Below are 18,214 nucleotides of genomic sequence, written 5' to 3' on the forward strand. Positions count from 1 at the left end.
GAAGTTATTCCAAAGTGAACACAGAAGAATTTGTAAAATTCACTAGCAAAGTCCTGCCCACCAACAGCTGAATTTTAGTCTTCTGCGGTACCATGACCAACAGATGACCTGCATTCACACCAGAACACTGCAAGTCAGAACCTGGCCCGTACCTTCTCCTGGCTCAGGACAAACACAACAGAGTGAGAAATCCCTTCTAGCAGTTTACAGTCGTTTCCACCAGCTAGAACAATAAATCCCAAATGAATGCGGACATAGACAGAACTTCTTAACTGAAATGAATCACATTCTGGCATCAAATGTCACTAGTAGCTGTTAATGGCATTAGGCACAGGGACAGAAATTTGCATAGGAATTATTATATGGTGCATCCCCCTCCCTATAATAATGATTATCTCCCAGTAACTTTTGCAGGAGCTTTTAATTGATCTGTTTGGAAGTAGACCTAGATAGCGCAATTGTTCAACTGAGATGCCAGAGTGAAAACAGACTGTTGGCTTCAGCTGACTTGGGAGATCTATAAATATGTACACTATTTCATAGCAGCTAAGTGTGTTAAGTAGTTCTGATATGTTAAACTTAATATTTAATACCCTGTCAAAGCAGTTCTGCGCTTTTGTGTATTCTATATTTAAGACTGAACAATTGCTTAAAACATGTTGTCCAGCATCTTACTCTCCCCAGCAAACCTAAAAGCGGAGCTCAAGTGACAGTCTACTGCAGAGAAGTATGGCGCAGCTATTGTCTGCCACCCTCCGAGTCAGTGCCACGGTGGAGAAGATAAAGTCTCTCTGAAGCAGAGGAACACAAAACTAGGGACTTGCCTAGACCTGGGCACACTTCAGGAGGCTAATCAGGTCTAAAACCACAAATTCAAAGGCTTGGTTAAACTGCATTAAGTCCTTGTGTGGACGCTCTCCCTCAGAACTAAAGTACCCTTAATTCAATTGAGGTTTATTAATTTCCAAGGGAAAACTAAGCTTACTGAAATTTTAGTCACTTAAATTCTGAAGAAAAAAGTCTACCCAGAATTTGATCATTTGATTTAAAAGCTACTTTGGAATAATTTTCTTAAGGGCTCCCATCTACAGCACCATTTGCAGACTGCAGCATCTTTACAGAGACTGCAGCACTGAGCACTCACATTACCTCAGAGTCACCTCTGTGCAGTAAGTGAATTCAGTTTATTATGTTTGTCCTTCCTCTGGAGAGGATAAACCCCAAAAAGACACTTTTAAAGGTGACTGCGGGCAAGCAGCCCCACAGCTGCTGACCTCTACACACAGGCTGGGAAAAGCACTCCTAATCACTGCTGTCTGGAGTCAGCCATGTTCCAGTGGAAAATACGAGAGCCAACACCCCACAGCAAGGTGTGCCTTGTCTGGAACAAGCAGAGAAGTTCATCTTTATTTTATATAGTTTACAAAAGGGCATAAAATGCCACGCCATTTCATTCTGAACAGCTTCTTCCATTATCTACTGCAGCACACAGCACTTAGCTGCTAAATAACAGCAAAGGAAGGAAATTAAGAAGTATAGAGGAGAGAAAGAAGTTGTATTTCCAGCTGAGACATGAAGTGAATCAAGAGACAGCGAAAGGCTGCTTTATGTAGGATTGAACATATCTTCTGTACCCTTAATCATACCAACGCAGTCTGCTGGGGTCAGGCTCTCATATACCCTCATATTGATCAGTAACGTCTCAACCTGTGGAAATCAGCTTAATGCTGAAACAAAAGCTACCTGCTGGGCTGCAGCATAGAAAAATTTAAAAATACTTTGTGAGCACATAAGCTGCGCTGAAGAGCAGTGGCCCTCTGGGCTGCCCGGCAGCCTGGAAGGGCCTTTCCCACAGGGAAAGGGCCACCAAGAGCTATTGTGGGACCTGACACGCTGTCGGCCACACACACGGCCTTGAAAGGGGACAAAGACTTGGAAGGGTGCTGGCGTGGAGCCCCGCGTCTCTGCAAACTCCCTGGGCACGGCGGCAAGGCCAAGCACTGGTGCCCAAGGAGGGACCCCACAGCCGCAGGCACCCCAGGGCCAGAGCTAAAGCCTAAGAAAACAAACACGTCACGGGCAAGCGCCTCTCCAAAACAGCATCTTACTCCTCTGGCGAAGCAAATGCCCATATGAGCACTTTGTCCTCTAGACCATATTGTCCTCCACCCAGTCTCGCATCCCCCCTCGCTTGTGTCTTCCACAGCTGCTTTTCTGGAACTTGTCTCACGTCCAGAGGGAAGAGGTGGGTCCAGGGACAGCGGGACATCACTGCCTTCTCTGTCCTGGCCGCTCTGCACTGCTCCTGTTTCCATCACAGCCCACGAGTATACAATAAAACCGATCCTTCACCAGAAAGATCATTCAGTGAAACACTTTGAAGACAGTGGGGAGGTAAGGAGAAGGTCTGATCACGCAGCCCCATAAAAATAAAAGGTTTCTCTTGATCTCAGCTGCTGCAGTTCCATTAAATCTGCCTGAAATCTTGCATCTGCAACAACTGCACAATTAAGACTATAAGAGATAAAGTTGTAATTTAAATCTATAATTAAAACAAAACTTCTAAAGAGCAATCTTTTATTCTTCCCAATCTGTACTTCTAACTTTGTATCAGTTCGAGGCATTTTTAAAGCCCATTGCAAGGCGTAACGCCACCCCGCTCCCAGGAAGTTAAGCGGCAGGGCCTCAGACAACATCTGCGATCAGCCAGGTGCACTTTGTGCTTCACTGAAGAATGTCCCATTTTTCATAGTTGGATACTGCTGGGGAACCTCATTAGAAACCAAATTACTACCTGCATCAGGTTTACACTAATGTATTGACATCTACAGCACTTGTTAAATGAACCGTAAATCCAATACACTAAAGTCATTTTCAACTGAATCAAATCAGGTTTCAGTCAAAAGAATTACAATTGTTATATACTTAATGCTTGGCACTTTCCTGGTGTCTCCAGCTAGATCATTTCAGACACAGAGAGAAAATTGTAAACCTATGAAACAGTGCAAGCTAAATTGGACACACTCCAAGCATACTAAACATGGTGCTAGGAGTTTAAGGATGATAATTGGCTCTAATTGACTAGTTGGTAAAGCTATCCAGGCATCCACGGGCACGCTCCTTACTAATCTGTTTTCAACATGCTATTTTCTTCTCCTTACTTAATTTATACTTTCTTATTATAAACCACATTGTTTGCCTTTCCTAGAATCTTTGCTTTTTCAATCTTTAACTCTTTGTTCCCTTCAGAAGTAATGGCGTTAATCGGAACATGGGCCCAGCTGCAATACATAAGGAAAAGGCAGAGCAGCAGCACTGTGCACAGCCTTCCTCAGAGCGCTTCAGTCTCGACAGAAATCAAAATGCCTTCCAGACCTGGCGATGCAAATTCACACTCATGTGTTGTCTCTTCCCCTCACAGCCAGACTGGTCTTCTTTTAATACTGATTTAGAAAACCTTGACTCATGTGTGAGGACAGCATTAACCCCTTATTCCCTTTTCACTCCGAAGACAGAAGATTTCTCAGGAAATCCAGCACTACCATCCAGTGCCTGGTTGCGGCCACATGCACAGTACAAAGGGGATGCCAGCAGAGGGGACAAAGCCAGTTTCCCTCTGCCCCGCTCCTCCAGCCTACCACCACAGCTTCTTTAAACAAAGACATTTGAAAGACTCAATTCAAATTCAGTACGGCTATGAATGTGAACTAGCAGATTTGTCCAGCTAGATTTTCCTCCAGCCTCATACAGACACTTTCCCTAAGTGGCCTTAGTTCTGCTTAATTCATTTCCCAGAAATGGAAAAACAGCAAAATGGAAATTAAAAAGGAACTATGTATGAGCCAGCTCCTCTATCAGCATAAATCCATCCTGGTACCAGTGAATTACACAGATACTTGGTGTCTGAGGAACCAGCTCCTGATCAAGAGTTTATAGAGATTAAATTAATTTACTAGGCCAGACTCTAAACAACCTTCTCTGGTCCCTTGCTATCTAAATCCCAGGCAGGTTATCTATGCATGTATTCCTCCTCCCCTTTGCTTGGAGGAGTGTCGTCTCCATGGTATTCTCCAGCAATAAAGAGGTGCCCCTTGGAAGAAGTAGCCACACAGAAGAATAAAAGGCCACATTAAATTTATGCAGCCTGGAAGCAGTTCTGCTGATCAGCCAGAAATCAGCTGGTGACCTTCCATTATGTGAAGAAATAACCTCACTAGAAAGGGTGGAAACTACTTGCTTCCATTCATGCACAGAGCAAGATTCTCTGGAGAGCTGAGGCTGTCCAGTTGGATAGTGCTCTCATGCCTCTGGCAACTTTCCATCCCCGTTTACCATTTTCCACAGTGCCTGTGTCGGTTTTGGCAGCCCACTGTGCTGTTCCCAGAGGACTCTAGCAGAAAGTCATCCTGCCAGTGTACTCAAGGACGCTTTTTCAATACACTGTTACTCATCTGACACGTTTATAGGCTGATGGTGAAAATGGGATGCACTGTGTGGGTGATCCACATTTCTCTGTTGTTGCTCGAATGCTGGATCTGCCCCTAGAGTGGGGCTCCTGAACCTCCCAAGTCCCCTGAACTGACCAAAATCAGAGCACAGGGGCTGGCCTTCAACACGGGAAAGCTGATACAGCTCAGCAGAAGGCAGTGGGCCATTTGCTTACTATGTTTGCTATCAAGTGCAGGGTCAGCAACTCATTGTGGAAAAATATGGAAAATGCTGGTAAATTCAGGTAAAACCACAGCCCCAAGCAGAGTGAAGATGGTTAGAGTGCAAGATCACACTCACCTTGGAACAGATTCGTTTTCAACTGCTGCTTCCCTCTGATTCTCAAATTCCTTTTCGTCCCCCCCAGTTTTCCAGCATATTATTAGTTCCTTCCTCCCCTGCAAACACACATCATGCACACAAATTTTACACAGGTGTGACTCCTTTATGTTGCTTCCCCGGACTGCTCACAGTTTGCAGCAGTGTCCGTCAGGAGGCGGATGGGAATGACATGCCGCTGCGCAAGCGGCATCAATTCACCGCAGCCATCTCATCAGGGAGGTGGTACGTGCAAAGGCTGCGCCTTCCTCACCACATCGGAGCTCCTGAAAAACAAAGTCCTGATAAACACAGTCAACCCTCCTACACTTTATCCATGGTGATTTTACCCCCACCCCAAAAATAAGAGAGCAGGCACTGATTTGCCAGCTGTAAGGTTGCTTGGCACCCTACAGAGCCAGCGACAGTGGGGTACCAAACCAGATATTTAACAAAACGTTAGTGGGATAATCAGCACTGTGGTTAACGTGGAAGTTACGAACTGGAGATCTCTGTTATAAATACATAAGCTGCTATAGCACGAGAAAGAATAAAGTCTGGGATTTCACTGTGGCTGTCATCTGTGAACCTGGACCTGCCTCACACGTTCTCCAGGGAATTAGGGGACTACATGACTACATGGGGCTCCACTTTACAGATGACAAACAAGCTGCAGGGCAAGTGGGGAACAGAGTTCAAAGAAAGCCTGGTCCATGGGGTAAGGGGAAAGGGTTCCAAACCACTTACCAATCTGATCCAGTTACAAAAGCTCAGAACAGGGCACGGCTATATGAGACTTTAAAAACTAGCAGCAGATCCAAAAACCAAAGCTGATTTTAAAATGAGTTGTAAAGGAAACACATGAAATCCATAACATAGTGACAGGTCAGAAAGGTTGTTTCAGTGCAGAGCTCTCCAAATATAACACAACGCACAAGCTGGTTAATGCTGTCCTGGAAGAGTCAGGATAGTCTTCTTGTAGCACAGTGTCTGTGCCCAACTGCAGTGCAAACCAGCCAGAGCCAACCCATCAAGTCACATAATCAGTGCAGAAGGATCAAAACACCTTCCTCAAACTTCTTTGATGGAGGCTTCTGCCTGTTAAATTAGCTGCTATGCTTCAATTTATTATTTTTGATGACAGTCTTTTGTCTTCATCCAAACTAATTATGCCTAAATCAATGGTAATGGTAGATTTGGCATTGATTATCCCTGTAGATGCTCTCAACTTAAATTGTCCTTTTGCATACAGATAATTCCCTTGGCTATCTTCTGCCAGAGCATTGACACCTGAGTATTTAACTAATGACTTTTATGCACATGTCGTCACTGGCATTTGATATAAACTACAGGAATACAAACAGCTTCTCTATCCTATGTTGCCCAGAGACATCAGAAGATGGGCTCCCTTAGCTGTGAGCCGCCGTCTAATATTCCACTCAGAAAAGTGCGCTGAAACTGGGCAGTGTTCACAAGATCAGGTTCCTCAGCCACAGACCCTGTACCAGACAAGGTGTCCAAGCAGATCGCTTGTGGAGTCTTACCAGTATAAGACCAAATCTACTGATGTAATAAACTGATACGTCTACACTTACCTTACTGGAGTGCCAGCAGTTCAAAAAAGCTGGAAAATGTCAGGCTTTTTGGCATAATAAAAAGACTTTTGCAGTTTTGCAGCTGCCTCTTCTTGTTCCACCTCTCCAGTCTTCCCTGGCCTAACCTGAAAGAGGATACTAGATTCTGAAGAAGCAGCAAAGCCCACAGTGATTGGGATGACTGTTGGGTCCACCTGCTGGCATAACTACCAGAAACTTCAAAAATGTAAAGAGGTGTGTGGCATTTATGGGCATAACTGTTTACTGTCTGCTCCACCTCTAAATTAGAAAAAAAAAAGTTTCCTACATTATCAGAGGGAATTACTGTTGTCCACCTTTTTACTCATATAAAATTCATCTAGGTCAAATGTACTCACTTGACTTTTCATAGAGAAAAGCATAACCAAATAGATGTAAAAAAATTTTTTATGACATTTGAAACTCAGAACGTAAAAATAGTCTCAAATAGTCACACTACCTTTGAAAATTGTGTTTACTTCTGAGACAAACAGGATTAGTCTCAGCAATAGATTAATTTGCTCTTTGATACAGAAAAAGTGCTCTGCAGGAGGAACACAAACACTCTGCAGGCTCCAGAGGATTGCAGCAGTACATTTCACCTCCAGGTCATGGGTTCAAATTCCGTCTGGGGGTAAGGACTGAAAATTTTTTAATGTCTAATGGTTGTTCAACGGTCCATGTGAAATGAGTTTTGTGGTTGTGCCTTCACGCCAAGTAACACCACTGAGTGTCTTTGTGGTGGGGCCAAGGACTGGGCAAGTATAGTGAGCCACAAACCCTAACGCTTCCCGAGAGTTTCCTTTCCATAAAGGAAAGTTGGCTCTTGAGCTGGCTGTAATACAGTTGGTCAGAAACAAAACAGATGATTTCATGGCAACAGGGCTTATCAGCTCATTGCTTGTCACCAGAACTAAATTTGTTCTAAGTCAATGTTCAAGGCAGCATTTATAACCCAACAGCACTTTAAAAACTAAGATCCGATTCAGTGGCGAATAGGCCATTTCCCTCTAAAAGTTTCTCCTTTTTTCCTATTTGCAGATATTTGGCTATCTCCAAAGAAATACGAACAGTCCCAAAGCCTAAGAGACTGCAGTTTTGGAGCATTTCCAGATGCACCAGACGAAACACATTGCACCTGGAAAGGTCAGCTGTGGGCAGATGGAAATAAGCGATAAGCCGTTTTTCCTTTATGTAGTCCCACACCACCAGTAACACTGCCCAGAAGCCTCATTCTGTACCTGATACGCATATTAAGTTACTCTTACTCCTGTGAGATAACATACTTACTGTATTTTAAAGGCAGAAGGCTACTTGAGATTTTCCAAGTTGGAAAACTGTTTTTAAGGCCAGGACTCGAGACACTTTGTCTTAGGAATAAGACTACTGCTCTCACGATGGCTGCTCTGAGGATCTGAGCAAAATCACAGCACTAGTAAAAGTACTGCAGCCAGATACCGAGAACAGCCGTGCTGAATGCGGTGCTCTGCAGGGAAGGGAAGACTCTGGAGAGGGAGTCCAGAGAGGCTGCTGCATGCTCCCAGCTTTGGGGCCTCCTAAACGTAAGCTGCAGATACCAATGTCATCCTCAAAGAACCAAGAGCTGCTCCACAAAATGCTCTCCTACAAAATGCATCCTTTCAGGATAGCTCCAGCCATACCTCTTACCCCGGTCTATGCACTTGACATGGGAGAGGGGAAGAGAAAGGCAACATTGCACTTTGCCTGCAACGAGCAGAGGAAGCAAAAAAATGAACTCACATGTTTGCCAGATCTTGCCATAATGCTATATAAAACAAACAGCAGATGGGGAAAAGGGTTTTGCCCCAGCTACTCATCCATAACAATTTATAGCACCTGATCTGGGGGCATTAACCTGTACACACAAAATGTATCTGTTCTTATTATTCACTGTAAACGTGTCATAAGCATGGAAATATGCTCAGCAAGGCTATTGGGGCTGGTACTGAAATTGTAAACAGCCCATTAAGTAGAAGCCATAAATACTCCAAAGCGCTGTAGATCTTGGTCAGTTAAAAAGCACTGGACAGGCTTTAAACCTGAAAAAATACTTGATTCCACGTAAATCCCCTTCTCGCAATCCAACCTAACTCTGCACTGCAAGAAATTGAGAGGGAAAAACAACCAGGTAAAATCCACACAAGGGCAGCAAATACACCAGCACTTCAGTAACTACCGGCTTCTAGAGCAAACACCAACAGTCAGCATGAAAAACAGGCTCCAGTAAGAGAGACGGATGAAACACAAGCAGGGGGTACCTACGAGCACATATCCTTGTTCAGAACAAAGGTGTATCCAAGTCAGTTTAGGGAGTAGAAATACTAAACAGAAGGCTCCACTGGTGGTAACTGGTGATTTTGCATTGGAACACAGAACTATGTGGGAGGCAGAAACAAAGACAAGCCAGCAAGATAGTGGGAAAAGAGGAAGAAAGCCCAACATACATAGAAATATCACCAGATGATCCTGAGCAAAGAGCTAGAGAGCAAGAGCTTTTGGAGAGCTTCTGGGCTGCCAGGAGGCTCAACGCAGCACTCCAAAACTCTGCATTCCTTGTCCCACTTGACATTTGAATGGCTATAAACCCATAAAACCTCAATTTCCTTGGCTGTCAAAAGGTGCAAGAACATAGCTCGTATCTCAGAGGTATCGTGCTCAGGATAGGTGCAAAAGAGAACTGCAAACCTGCTATGAATGTGAACAGCGCAGCTGATCCCTCCCGTACACATCCACAGCACTAACGAGGACACCCGACTGCCAGCTCTGCATTTCTGGGAACTGATGGACCTCCAAACAGCCATAGCAGCCACACAAAGCCCCATAAAAAACAGACAGGAATCTTCAACGAGGTCACGTCTGTGCCCCGCGTTATGCCAAGTGCTTCAGACCTACGTTCAGCTTTAAGCGACTCCCTTTAAGGGGCAGATACACTGGGGGGCTTTCCCTCTTCATTAACTGCATGTATTTTCCAGTCACAGAAAAGCTCCATTGCCTAACAATTTCTTTCTTTAGAGTAATCCTTTTACTATCACAGAACTAATAGCGAAGAGAGTCCAGAAGTCTTGATAGCACATCAAATCAAGCCTAGTAGATCAGGAAAACACCTGTGCTGGGGATGTTCGGAGTGGGCTAATCTTCATCCCTGTGCAGCCTCTTCTGTATCAGTGCACGGCTGGCACTGCCACGGTGGTCCTGGGGCACTGATGCTGGTGCAAGTACCAGTGTTGCCAGACCTAAACCAACTCTTCTCATCAATCCCAGATTCATAATAGGGACGCTACAGAATCTAAGACTTTATAGACATATGCACTGCTTTTAACTCCTGCATAACCAGTGAAAAGTTAGTTTACTTGGATTTGAAGTTGAGTAATAGGCTTAAGTTCCAGCCTATGGGAATGACCTCAAGCGGAGTAACTGAGATACAACACTCTGGGCAATTTTAGCCTGACTTAATCACGTCTTTGGTTTTGTGAGGTTGAGATGTATGGTGAACCTGCCACATGGAACTGAGAAGTAAATTTTTCATTTCAAGGCTCCCCATCTGATATAAATAGCTTCTCTAAGGATTTGGTATCTAGTTCATAGGAATATTTTTGCTAACAAGAAGGCACAAGCATGTAATGCAGCTGCCCCTGTGTAACCCAGTCCATGGACCAGTGCAGACACTGGGACAGGATGGCGATCTGTGCCTTACCACCCCAGAGGAAATACCTGAACTGATTTTTGTAGGGCTGAAACTCAGCTGTGCTTCATGGTAATTCACACTGCTATCAAGGATAGAAACCACATGCTTCTTTCTTTACCAAAGACCACAAAACCTCATTTACTCCCCTGATTGCATTAGCCAATATGAAACAAAGTAATTTTTAATAAAGTGTGCCATGGCAGAGAAAAATTGATACAATCACAGAGCTGGTATAATAGGATTTAATTCTGCTTCAGATGTGCTAGTTTTAATAAAAAAGGATTGAGCAAATCTAAAACAAATTACACTGAAAGGTCAGGCTTATTGCTTGTACAGTTATGTTAACTCTTCCACAGACATTTTTACAGACTGTATTTATGAGACCTTTTGATTTTCAGAAGAGGTATAAAATACATCTGCAATTTTCCCATTATTTGCAGCAGTGTTTCTTCTACAAGTGTCATTTCTCAGTACTTCAATACAGATTTCTTTAACTGACATTTATAAAAAATGATGAGTTATTTATGGGGCAGTTTTGTTAAATTAGTGAAACTGTAATTCCCAATGGAAAGTTAAACCCAACTAGAAAAAAAATTTAAGGGAACGATGATTCCCATTTGTGTGCCAGTGACGCTCGTGATTTCTTATTCATTAATCATTCCGCTGGCATGTCATTTATTCAATGGGAAGCAAATCAATTACTTATTTTTATATGTAGCTAAGGCCCCGATACTGTGAACTACTCAGAACAGGCGTGAATTAGAAAGAACTGTAAACACTGAATCTTATTACACGGTTCTTATTAATATTACAGCAGCACCTAGAGACTCTGGCCAAGATGTAGCCCACTTCACTTAGTGCTACTGTAACACAGAGATAAGTATCCATCCTAACCCTAAAGGAAATACACAGCATAAACAGACCAGCAGAGGAGAGAAAGAGCAGAGAGTCTGCAAAGGGAGGAGCTTGCTGCGGTCACGGAGGAGAGCTAGAAACGCGTGGCAGCGTCCCAGTGCGCAGTCCTCCGCTGCTGTTCAGAGGACCGTGCTGCTGCTCGCCAGCCTTGCCTGGGCACAAAGACCGTACAAATCCTGCAGGCACAACCGGGGACCTTGCAAGCACTCCAGCAAGCTGCAATTACACTGATTCCAGTCTTACCAAGTTTCTTGCCGTTGCCATGACCGCACAAGTCTATTGCATGTGAACACAGATGTTCTCTGTTGTTTCTGTGTGTTTTCACCCAACTCAGGTGTATGTGAGACCTCACACTTGGAAAAGGAACTATCAGTTCTACATCAGTCTTGAGACAGTATCTAGACACAACAAGCTCAATTCTCTACAGCCACCACCAGAGAAATTCTGCTGAATTTGATCAAAGGAACTATTGGAAAGAACAAAGTCCAATCCACTCTTGGTATCTGTCTGTATCCACACTTTCAGGGAAATTAGGTACAAGTCCATCAGCAGTGAGCATAGGCAAATTAGGCTGGGCTGTGTCATATTTAAAAGTAAAATTAAATCTTGGGTTCGCTGTCGAGTTCTGCTCAATACTCTCCAGTCAGTTAGGAGTAGCTCCAGTGGCAGGAGACTGCATGAAACCACCACTGGCAGCAATAGGATAATAAAGACTTGCCACCGTGGCCAAGGACTTCCCCAGGGGTTCTGGGGTTTTAAGAATCACTTTAATTCCAAAACATTGATTTTTATTTCATTCTGATAAAATCAACAAGAAATGATTGCCAGCCATTACTACTGAGGAGCAGAAGTGGCACCTGCTTTTTTGCACAGCATAGACAATTCAACCAGAAATCTGACTGCCTGTCCTGGTTTCAGTGGGGATAGAGTTAATTTTCTTTCTAGTAGCTGGTATAGTGTTATGTTTTTGGTTCAGTATGAGAAGAATGTTGATAACACACTGATGTTTTCCATTGTTGCTAAGTGGTGTTTAGACTAAATCAAGGATTTTTCAGCTTCTCATGCCCAGCCAGCAAGAAGGCTGGAGGGGCACAAGAAGTTGGCACAGGACACAGCCAGGACAGCCGACCCAAACTGGCCAAGGGGGTATTCCATATCACATGATGTCATGCCCAGTATGTAAACTGGGGGACTTGGCCAGGGGAGGCGGGTAGCAGATCACTGCTCGGGAACTAACTGGGCATTGGTCAGCAAGTAGTGAACAATTGCATTGCACATCACTTGGTTTGTATATTCCAATTCTTTTATTATTATTACTGTCATTTTATTATTATTATCATCATTCTTATTTTCTTCCTTTCTGTTCTATTAAACTGTCATTATCTCAACCCACAAGTTTTACCTTTTTTTTCCCCGCTTCTCTCCCCCATCCCACTAGCAGGGGGGAGCAGGGGAGTGAGCGGCTGTGTGGTACTTCGTTGCTGGCTGGGGTTAAACCACGACACTGCCCCATGGCAGCTATTGTTTGAAATTAGAAAGCCACAGCTTTGTGCTGTAGGCTACAATAATTCAGTTTCTGTGGGTCGGCAGAGGAGATTCTGCAAAACACACATATCAAAGAGCTACAGAGGCATAAACATTAGCTTCTTTGCATAGCGTGAGTCATATGAATATGCAAAAGAAAGGCATCCTGGGAACACCTATGAAGCCCCTTGACAAACTCTGCTTAATTTTAATCAGCATTTCTGCTTTTGACAGCAAAAAAAATGTTGAGGTAGAAGCGGTACCCAGAGTACAAAACTCTGTGTTCAACAAATAGAGATGACGGACAGAACACGTCTGCTAGAAGAGCAGTGCTTGCCATACAGAAGAATTGTTTAGCTCTTGGGGCTTTCTGAAATAGGGTCAAGGAACCAGTCCACATCCTGGCCAAGGGCAGTAGACACCACACAGAAGGAACAAAAGACAGTCCCAGCCACAAAACAGTACAGTGAAGGAGATGAAGGAGGTCAAGTAGTACTGAAAGCCTCCTAGAGAAGGCCAACAGTCCCTTTGGAAAGAACACCAAATGGCTCTGGGTGAACAGATAAATGTCATAGTTTCACTGCAGTCAAACTGCAGAAAAAAAACAATAACATACAAGAAAAGTTAAGAGTGGTCTTTTTCTTTTGATGACTGTTGGGTGACTAGTAAACTGGAAGAGGATGTTTTCATTTTTCCATTTGGAAAATATAGCAAACCTTAGAGATACCTGCTCAACTTTGCTTCAACAGGTGGAACATCTACCAAGCTTTTATAGATCAATTCACATACACTTTTTCTTCTGATACCACTGACTCTTTGACAAGATACCTGTTTCTATTTCTGTCTATGTAAGATAGAGACACAAACGACAGTCTTTGCACAGGCCCTACTACATACAACCTGCAGTTATGGCTGCTGTGATTGATGTGAATCCTCTGATCTCCAACAGGAATGTGGTCCCCACCTGACAAAACTGACTGTCTTATTTTGTCTTTTATTTTAATAGGTTTCCTGCCAGCTGGGCTCTGCCTCCATTTGATCAAGTGTACTATGTCCTCAATCAACTCTTCTCCTTGGTTTTTTTTTTTTCCTATATTTTTAAAAGCAGCAGCCCAAATCCATGTAAGCAGTAAAAATACTGCATTTTCTCAAGTTTTATTACTATAGCTAATTCCCAATGAGAACAATAATTTCTACAGCAACCCTCAAATGAAGGTCTCAAAGCTCTTTAAATCAAAAATAAATTATGTATGTAGACAAGCTGGCAATGCGCTGATCTCAGGTTGTAGGCACCTTTCTTCATCCAAAAACAACACAGAAAAAACAGGTACGTAATCCACTAACACAGTCCTAGCAAAGCTGTACTTCAAAACAAACTCATCCTGCTGTACTAATTACAAAGCAGCCTCCCTCCTCAGCTCTCCTGCACCTTGGTACACACAGGCAGGCTCTGAACGACAGATGTCTCACATTGCTTCATCTAGTCCAGACCACAAACATCTAGTTTTGAGCAAGGGATACCACTCAAAACTCTTGGAATAACTTAAGAGTGCAATGGTTTAACTGCAATCCAGGTAAAAGATAGGACTAATTTCTATGTGGTGTGTTAATAGGTGTCATTAGCTCTGTATTACTTTTACTTTCCTCCACTGATGATGACTTTCTGACTATGTTAAGACAGGCTACATTCAACAGTGAATTGAGCCCTTTGTGCAGAGAAGATGCTGATTTCTGAAGAGTGATGCAGTCAGTCTACGTACAATATTCAAAAGGCAGATACACAGAGCAAGCTAAAGGTAAATATTAAGTAGATCAGGTGGACTTTAAGCCACTTGAATACCACCATACATAATTTTCCAAAGAGTTTTCTATCTCAGAAAATAGCCATGCAGAAGATGCTATTTACCAATTTATTTTTTTTCACCTACTGTAACTCAGTAGCATTGTGCTCCTGTTAACAGTGAATTATTGCCCACAATCCCTGTTTTCTGCCTCTGCACCTAAGATTAAGGTAAGCCTCAAACAATTCTTACTTTGCACACGAAGTACACAAATGCTCATAGGGCTCTACAAACAGTAAAAATGAAATGGTGGGCAACATGCGGCAAAGCATCTGATGCAGAACTATGGGGATCAGTATGAAAATAGAGTCAGCAACACCCTGCTTTAGGCAACGTCTGACTGTAGAGAGTCCTTAGTAGACACCTTTAGTACACGTATTATCAGAAAATTAGAATTAACATTGTTAGTTTTAAGCATCGTGGCAATTGGTCAATACATAAAGACCATTTGGGTTGGAGGTAGCTCTGCAGTAGGAAAATAATTATCAATGCACTGAATGCCATAAACCACCTTACAGCAATGAAATCGATGTCTGTGTTCTACCTCCTGCCAGAGATTCAGTCTCCTCATAAAACCATTATACCTGTCTTTCCAATTCAAACCAGCTCTATTATTTAAATGAAACACTATCAAAAGAGAACAAGCTCTGCCACCGTGGACAGGACTTGGTGCTTTTAATATCAGAAAAAATAATTATGCAACCATGTTCTGTTTTTCAGTTGGTTTTGGCCCATTTCTTACTCAACCATCAAGCCACTGTTTGTAAGGATCCATGGAAAGAAATAGCAATGCTCACCTGTTGGCATATGAGGGTCATTCCCTCCACCTGGTAGGGGCTCCAGGTGATGGTAAGGATACCCTCATACTTCTGATGGGCAGTTGGCTGCTCTCCAACACCATCAGAAGAAAGGTATCTGCACTTCAGAGTGAGGTCAATAGCTTACCTTAAACAGTCTCCACCACTACTTGACTTTCCCAGTCTCACAGCTATGGTGTTTTAAGGGATTGTGGAAATAGTCATCTCCTTCAGCCAATATCAAGTCGAGATATCATTGTCCATAAGGTGAGCGAGAGCCTGAAATCGGCCCTGAACTACTGAATCAGCACAGCATGGTCATGGCTCTACCAGCACCTGTAATTGAGCAAATTTACACAAAAGGCACAAAACCACAATTAAAAGGAATGTACGCAAGGTAACTTCCCACTTCTCAACCAGTCCCACAGAAGATGGAATGGGCATCAGGACCTGTGATCAGACAGCAAACCCTTACACCCCAGCTTTCTAAATAAACTTCTAAAATTACCTGTCAGTCAGCATTTTAAGAAAAATCTATCAGCATCCAAGAAATAAATAGACTAACATTATTCTTGTGTTTCTGATTCTGCCTCAGGTTCACTACAAAGTAACTTGCAGCTCAATAAACTTTGACATGTTTTCATGTTATAAAAACAAAGACAAAAAACTTATTTATTCACTTTTTACCTCATACATCCCAAATCAATAGTTGCACCTATTGATCGATGACATAAATTCAAAACATTAATTTACATTGAGTACCGGAACCTAATAAGAAGGCAACAACTGAATTTGTTGAAATCAATTTCCCTTTTGTTTCCAACAGAAAAATCTTCAGGCCCATAGAATAGTAAGATGCAGTGCACAGAGCAGTTAATTATCAATGAGCATCACAAAAAGCTAAAATTAAATTTCTTTTTGAATATGGAAATAAAATGTTGATTCTCCAGGGCTGATGTTTAAGCAAAAGAAATTTCTTGTACCTCTTCCACATGTGCATTCTAGCAACGTGAATCGCGGAAAGGTGAATTTCAGTACGTACTAAAATCACTTTGTAACGTAAATAAGTAAAATTATTTCAGAGATATGTTCCTACAGAAGCTATAATGTACTGCTGAAATTTTGTTCTGAAAGGGTAGTATTTATTTATTTATTTAAAACTCCAGCAACATAATTTTAAGTCACCAAAGCAAAATCCTGCGGCACAAAGCGATGCCACTTTTTGTCGTGCAGAGGCACCTGCCTTCAAGCAGCAACTGAATACACGTGAATCACAGCGCAGTTCTTGCAGGCTGGCTCTGAGCTGCTCCGAGTATTGCACCGAGTGCCACATCAGCCAATAACTTAGTTTAAACTTTGAGAGAGGCCTTTTAAGTTGAACACAATGCAATTTTTGGACAGGAAGACCTATTCAAATCCCCTCTCGTGGGGTAAGTATCCAGCCAGCCAGCCAAGCGCTTTGCAGGTAGTTTGGTAAGGACTGGCAAACTCTGAGGAGACAGCTGGACTACAGCCCCATCAAGACAAAAAAATCTACGCAATTGCAGAGAGCACCTCAGCGCTGCCACACCACCAGCCTCGTCCACTCTTGAAGGCAGCAGCTCCATCCTCAGGTTTCCTCCTCTCAGATCCACCGACAACACCTGGGGTCTGAATGGGTAAAAAGCACGAGAGCCCTGTAAATGTGGAAAGCCAGAGAGCAGAAGAGCCGTACGCTGCCTTCACAAGCTACGCTCTGTCCCGAGGCACAGGCACAGCTCCAGTGCCTTCAGTGGTAACTCCACTCACTCGGCAGCAAATTACAGTGGCTTTACTTTAAATTTCAGTTTACTGCCAATAAAAATGGATAGATTTAGCCATCAGCCTCCAGTTAATCACACACAGAGTTTCCCAGCCCACCTCTCACCCCAACCTGGCACGGGCAACTATTTCCAAGATTCAACCTTTTCCCTCTGCGTTTCAAACGTCAGAAGAAGAGCCTGCTGCAAGAGCAGCGTTTGCACAATAACGGGGAATTGCGCCAAGACATCCAATCTGTTAATTTGGACAGGTTTCTAAGGAGCCTCCTCATGAAAATATCCATAATGTCAACTGACCCAGCAGGATTTGAAATAAGGCCTGGAAGCAAAGGCTTCCTCTCAACCAAGAGCCACGTTTTTATTAAGTGCATCGCACATTACCTGTGCATCTTCCTGCTCCTCACAGGGACTTGACCACCCTTCTAACCAAATACCAACCAATATTTAAAGCAGGTTACAGTCACGACTTGCAACTTCTTGTCTCTTCTCCGTCTTCCAGCCTCGTAAGCCCAGTTCAGCATGCAGCGGCACAGCTCGGTACCAAGCTCCAGGCCCGGCCCAGCGCGGTGCCCAGAGCTCAGGCAGACTCCGCAGAGGGGAGCGACGCGTCCCTCCGAGGAGGGTTTACGGCCCCCAGCCGGAGACCTGCGTAACCCATGGTGGCCTCACACGGGCTGCAGGGCGGGAGGGAAGACCAGACGAGAGATAGCCTCTTTTGTGCCGGGGTACAACATACCGAATGAAAATACTAATCCACGTATTTGAAATCCTACGGTGCGCTACTCACGGTTTCCAAACCCGTGAATGGCCTCGTTTAGCTCCAGGACCAGGCACGAGGGTCACCTCAAGACAGAGGGGGCAGCCAGCGGCCCAGAGGACTTCTCCTGCCACCCAGAGCAGCAACTAGGCAGGCACAAGCCACATCAGCTTGAGCTTCTTTGAGAGGAGCCGACTGGAAGAGAGGAGAGATGGTGCAGAGTAGGCAGGGGAACGCAGGCACGTTCATACCGACAGGCAGGCTGAAGTGTCGGGGCTCCTGAAGCAGACGTCATCCTGCACCTTCACCCAGGTTACACCACGCCCAGCTGAAACAGCCTTCGAAGTCGAACACAAACACCCAGAAAACATCGCTGGAAATACCTAACTGTTCAGTGGCATCACCTAAATCAGGTAATGTGCGCTCTAGTTGAATCAAAGATATTAATACGTTTAC

General features: G+C 43.7%; 1 protein-coding gene across 6 annotated transcripts in view; it reads right to left on the minus strand.

Moving 5' to 3' along the window:
* Positions 1-18,214, minus strand: part of SMARCA1 (SWI/SNF related, matrix associated, actin dependent regulator of chromatin, subfamily a, member 1) — a 64,096-nt gene that overhangs the window by 8,183 nt on the left and 37,699 nt on the right. Inside the window, exons 23-26 of one of the 6 annotated variants that reach the window (XR_774441.1) lie at positions 17,383-17,953; positions 16,757-17,032; positions 15,351-15,538; positions 4,789-4,886 (exon numbers count right to left, since the gene is read on the minus strand). Coding sequence is in view for 1 of the 6 variants with exons in the window: in XM_010568988.1 (XP_010567290.1) it covers positions 17,846-17,953 (108 nt within the window). In the remaining 5 variants the exon portion in view is untranslated. Of the gene's footprint in view, positions 1-4,788; positions 4,887-15,350; positions 15,539-16,397; positions 17,954-18,214 lie in introns of those variants that run through there. The other 5 variants (XR_774443.1, XR_774440.1, XR_774442.1 and 2 more) reach the window with 5 other exon arrangements.

Source organism: Haliaeetus leucocephalus, unplaced genomic scaffold (assembly GCF_000737465.1).
Source record: "Haliaeetus leucocephalus isolate CR32 unplaced genomic scaffold, Haliaeetus_leucocephalus-4.0 Scaffold262, whole genome shotgun sequence".
Taxonomy (NCBI): domain Eukaryota; kingdom Metazoa; phylum Chordata; class Aves; order Accipitriformes; family Accipitridae; genus Haliaeetus; species Haliaeetus leucocephalus.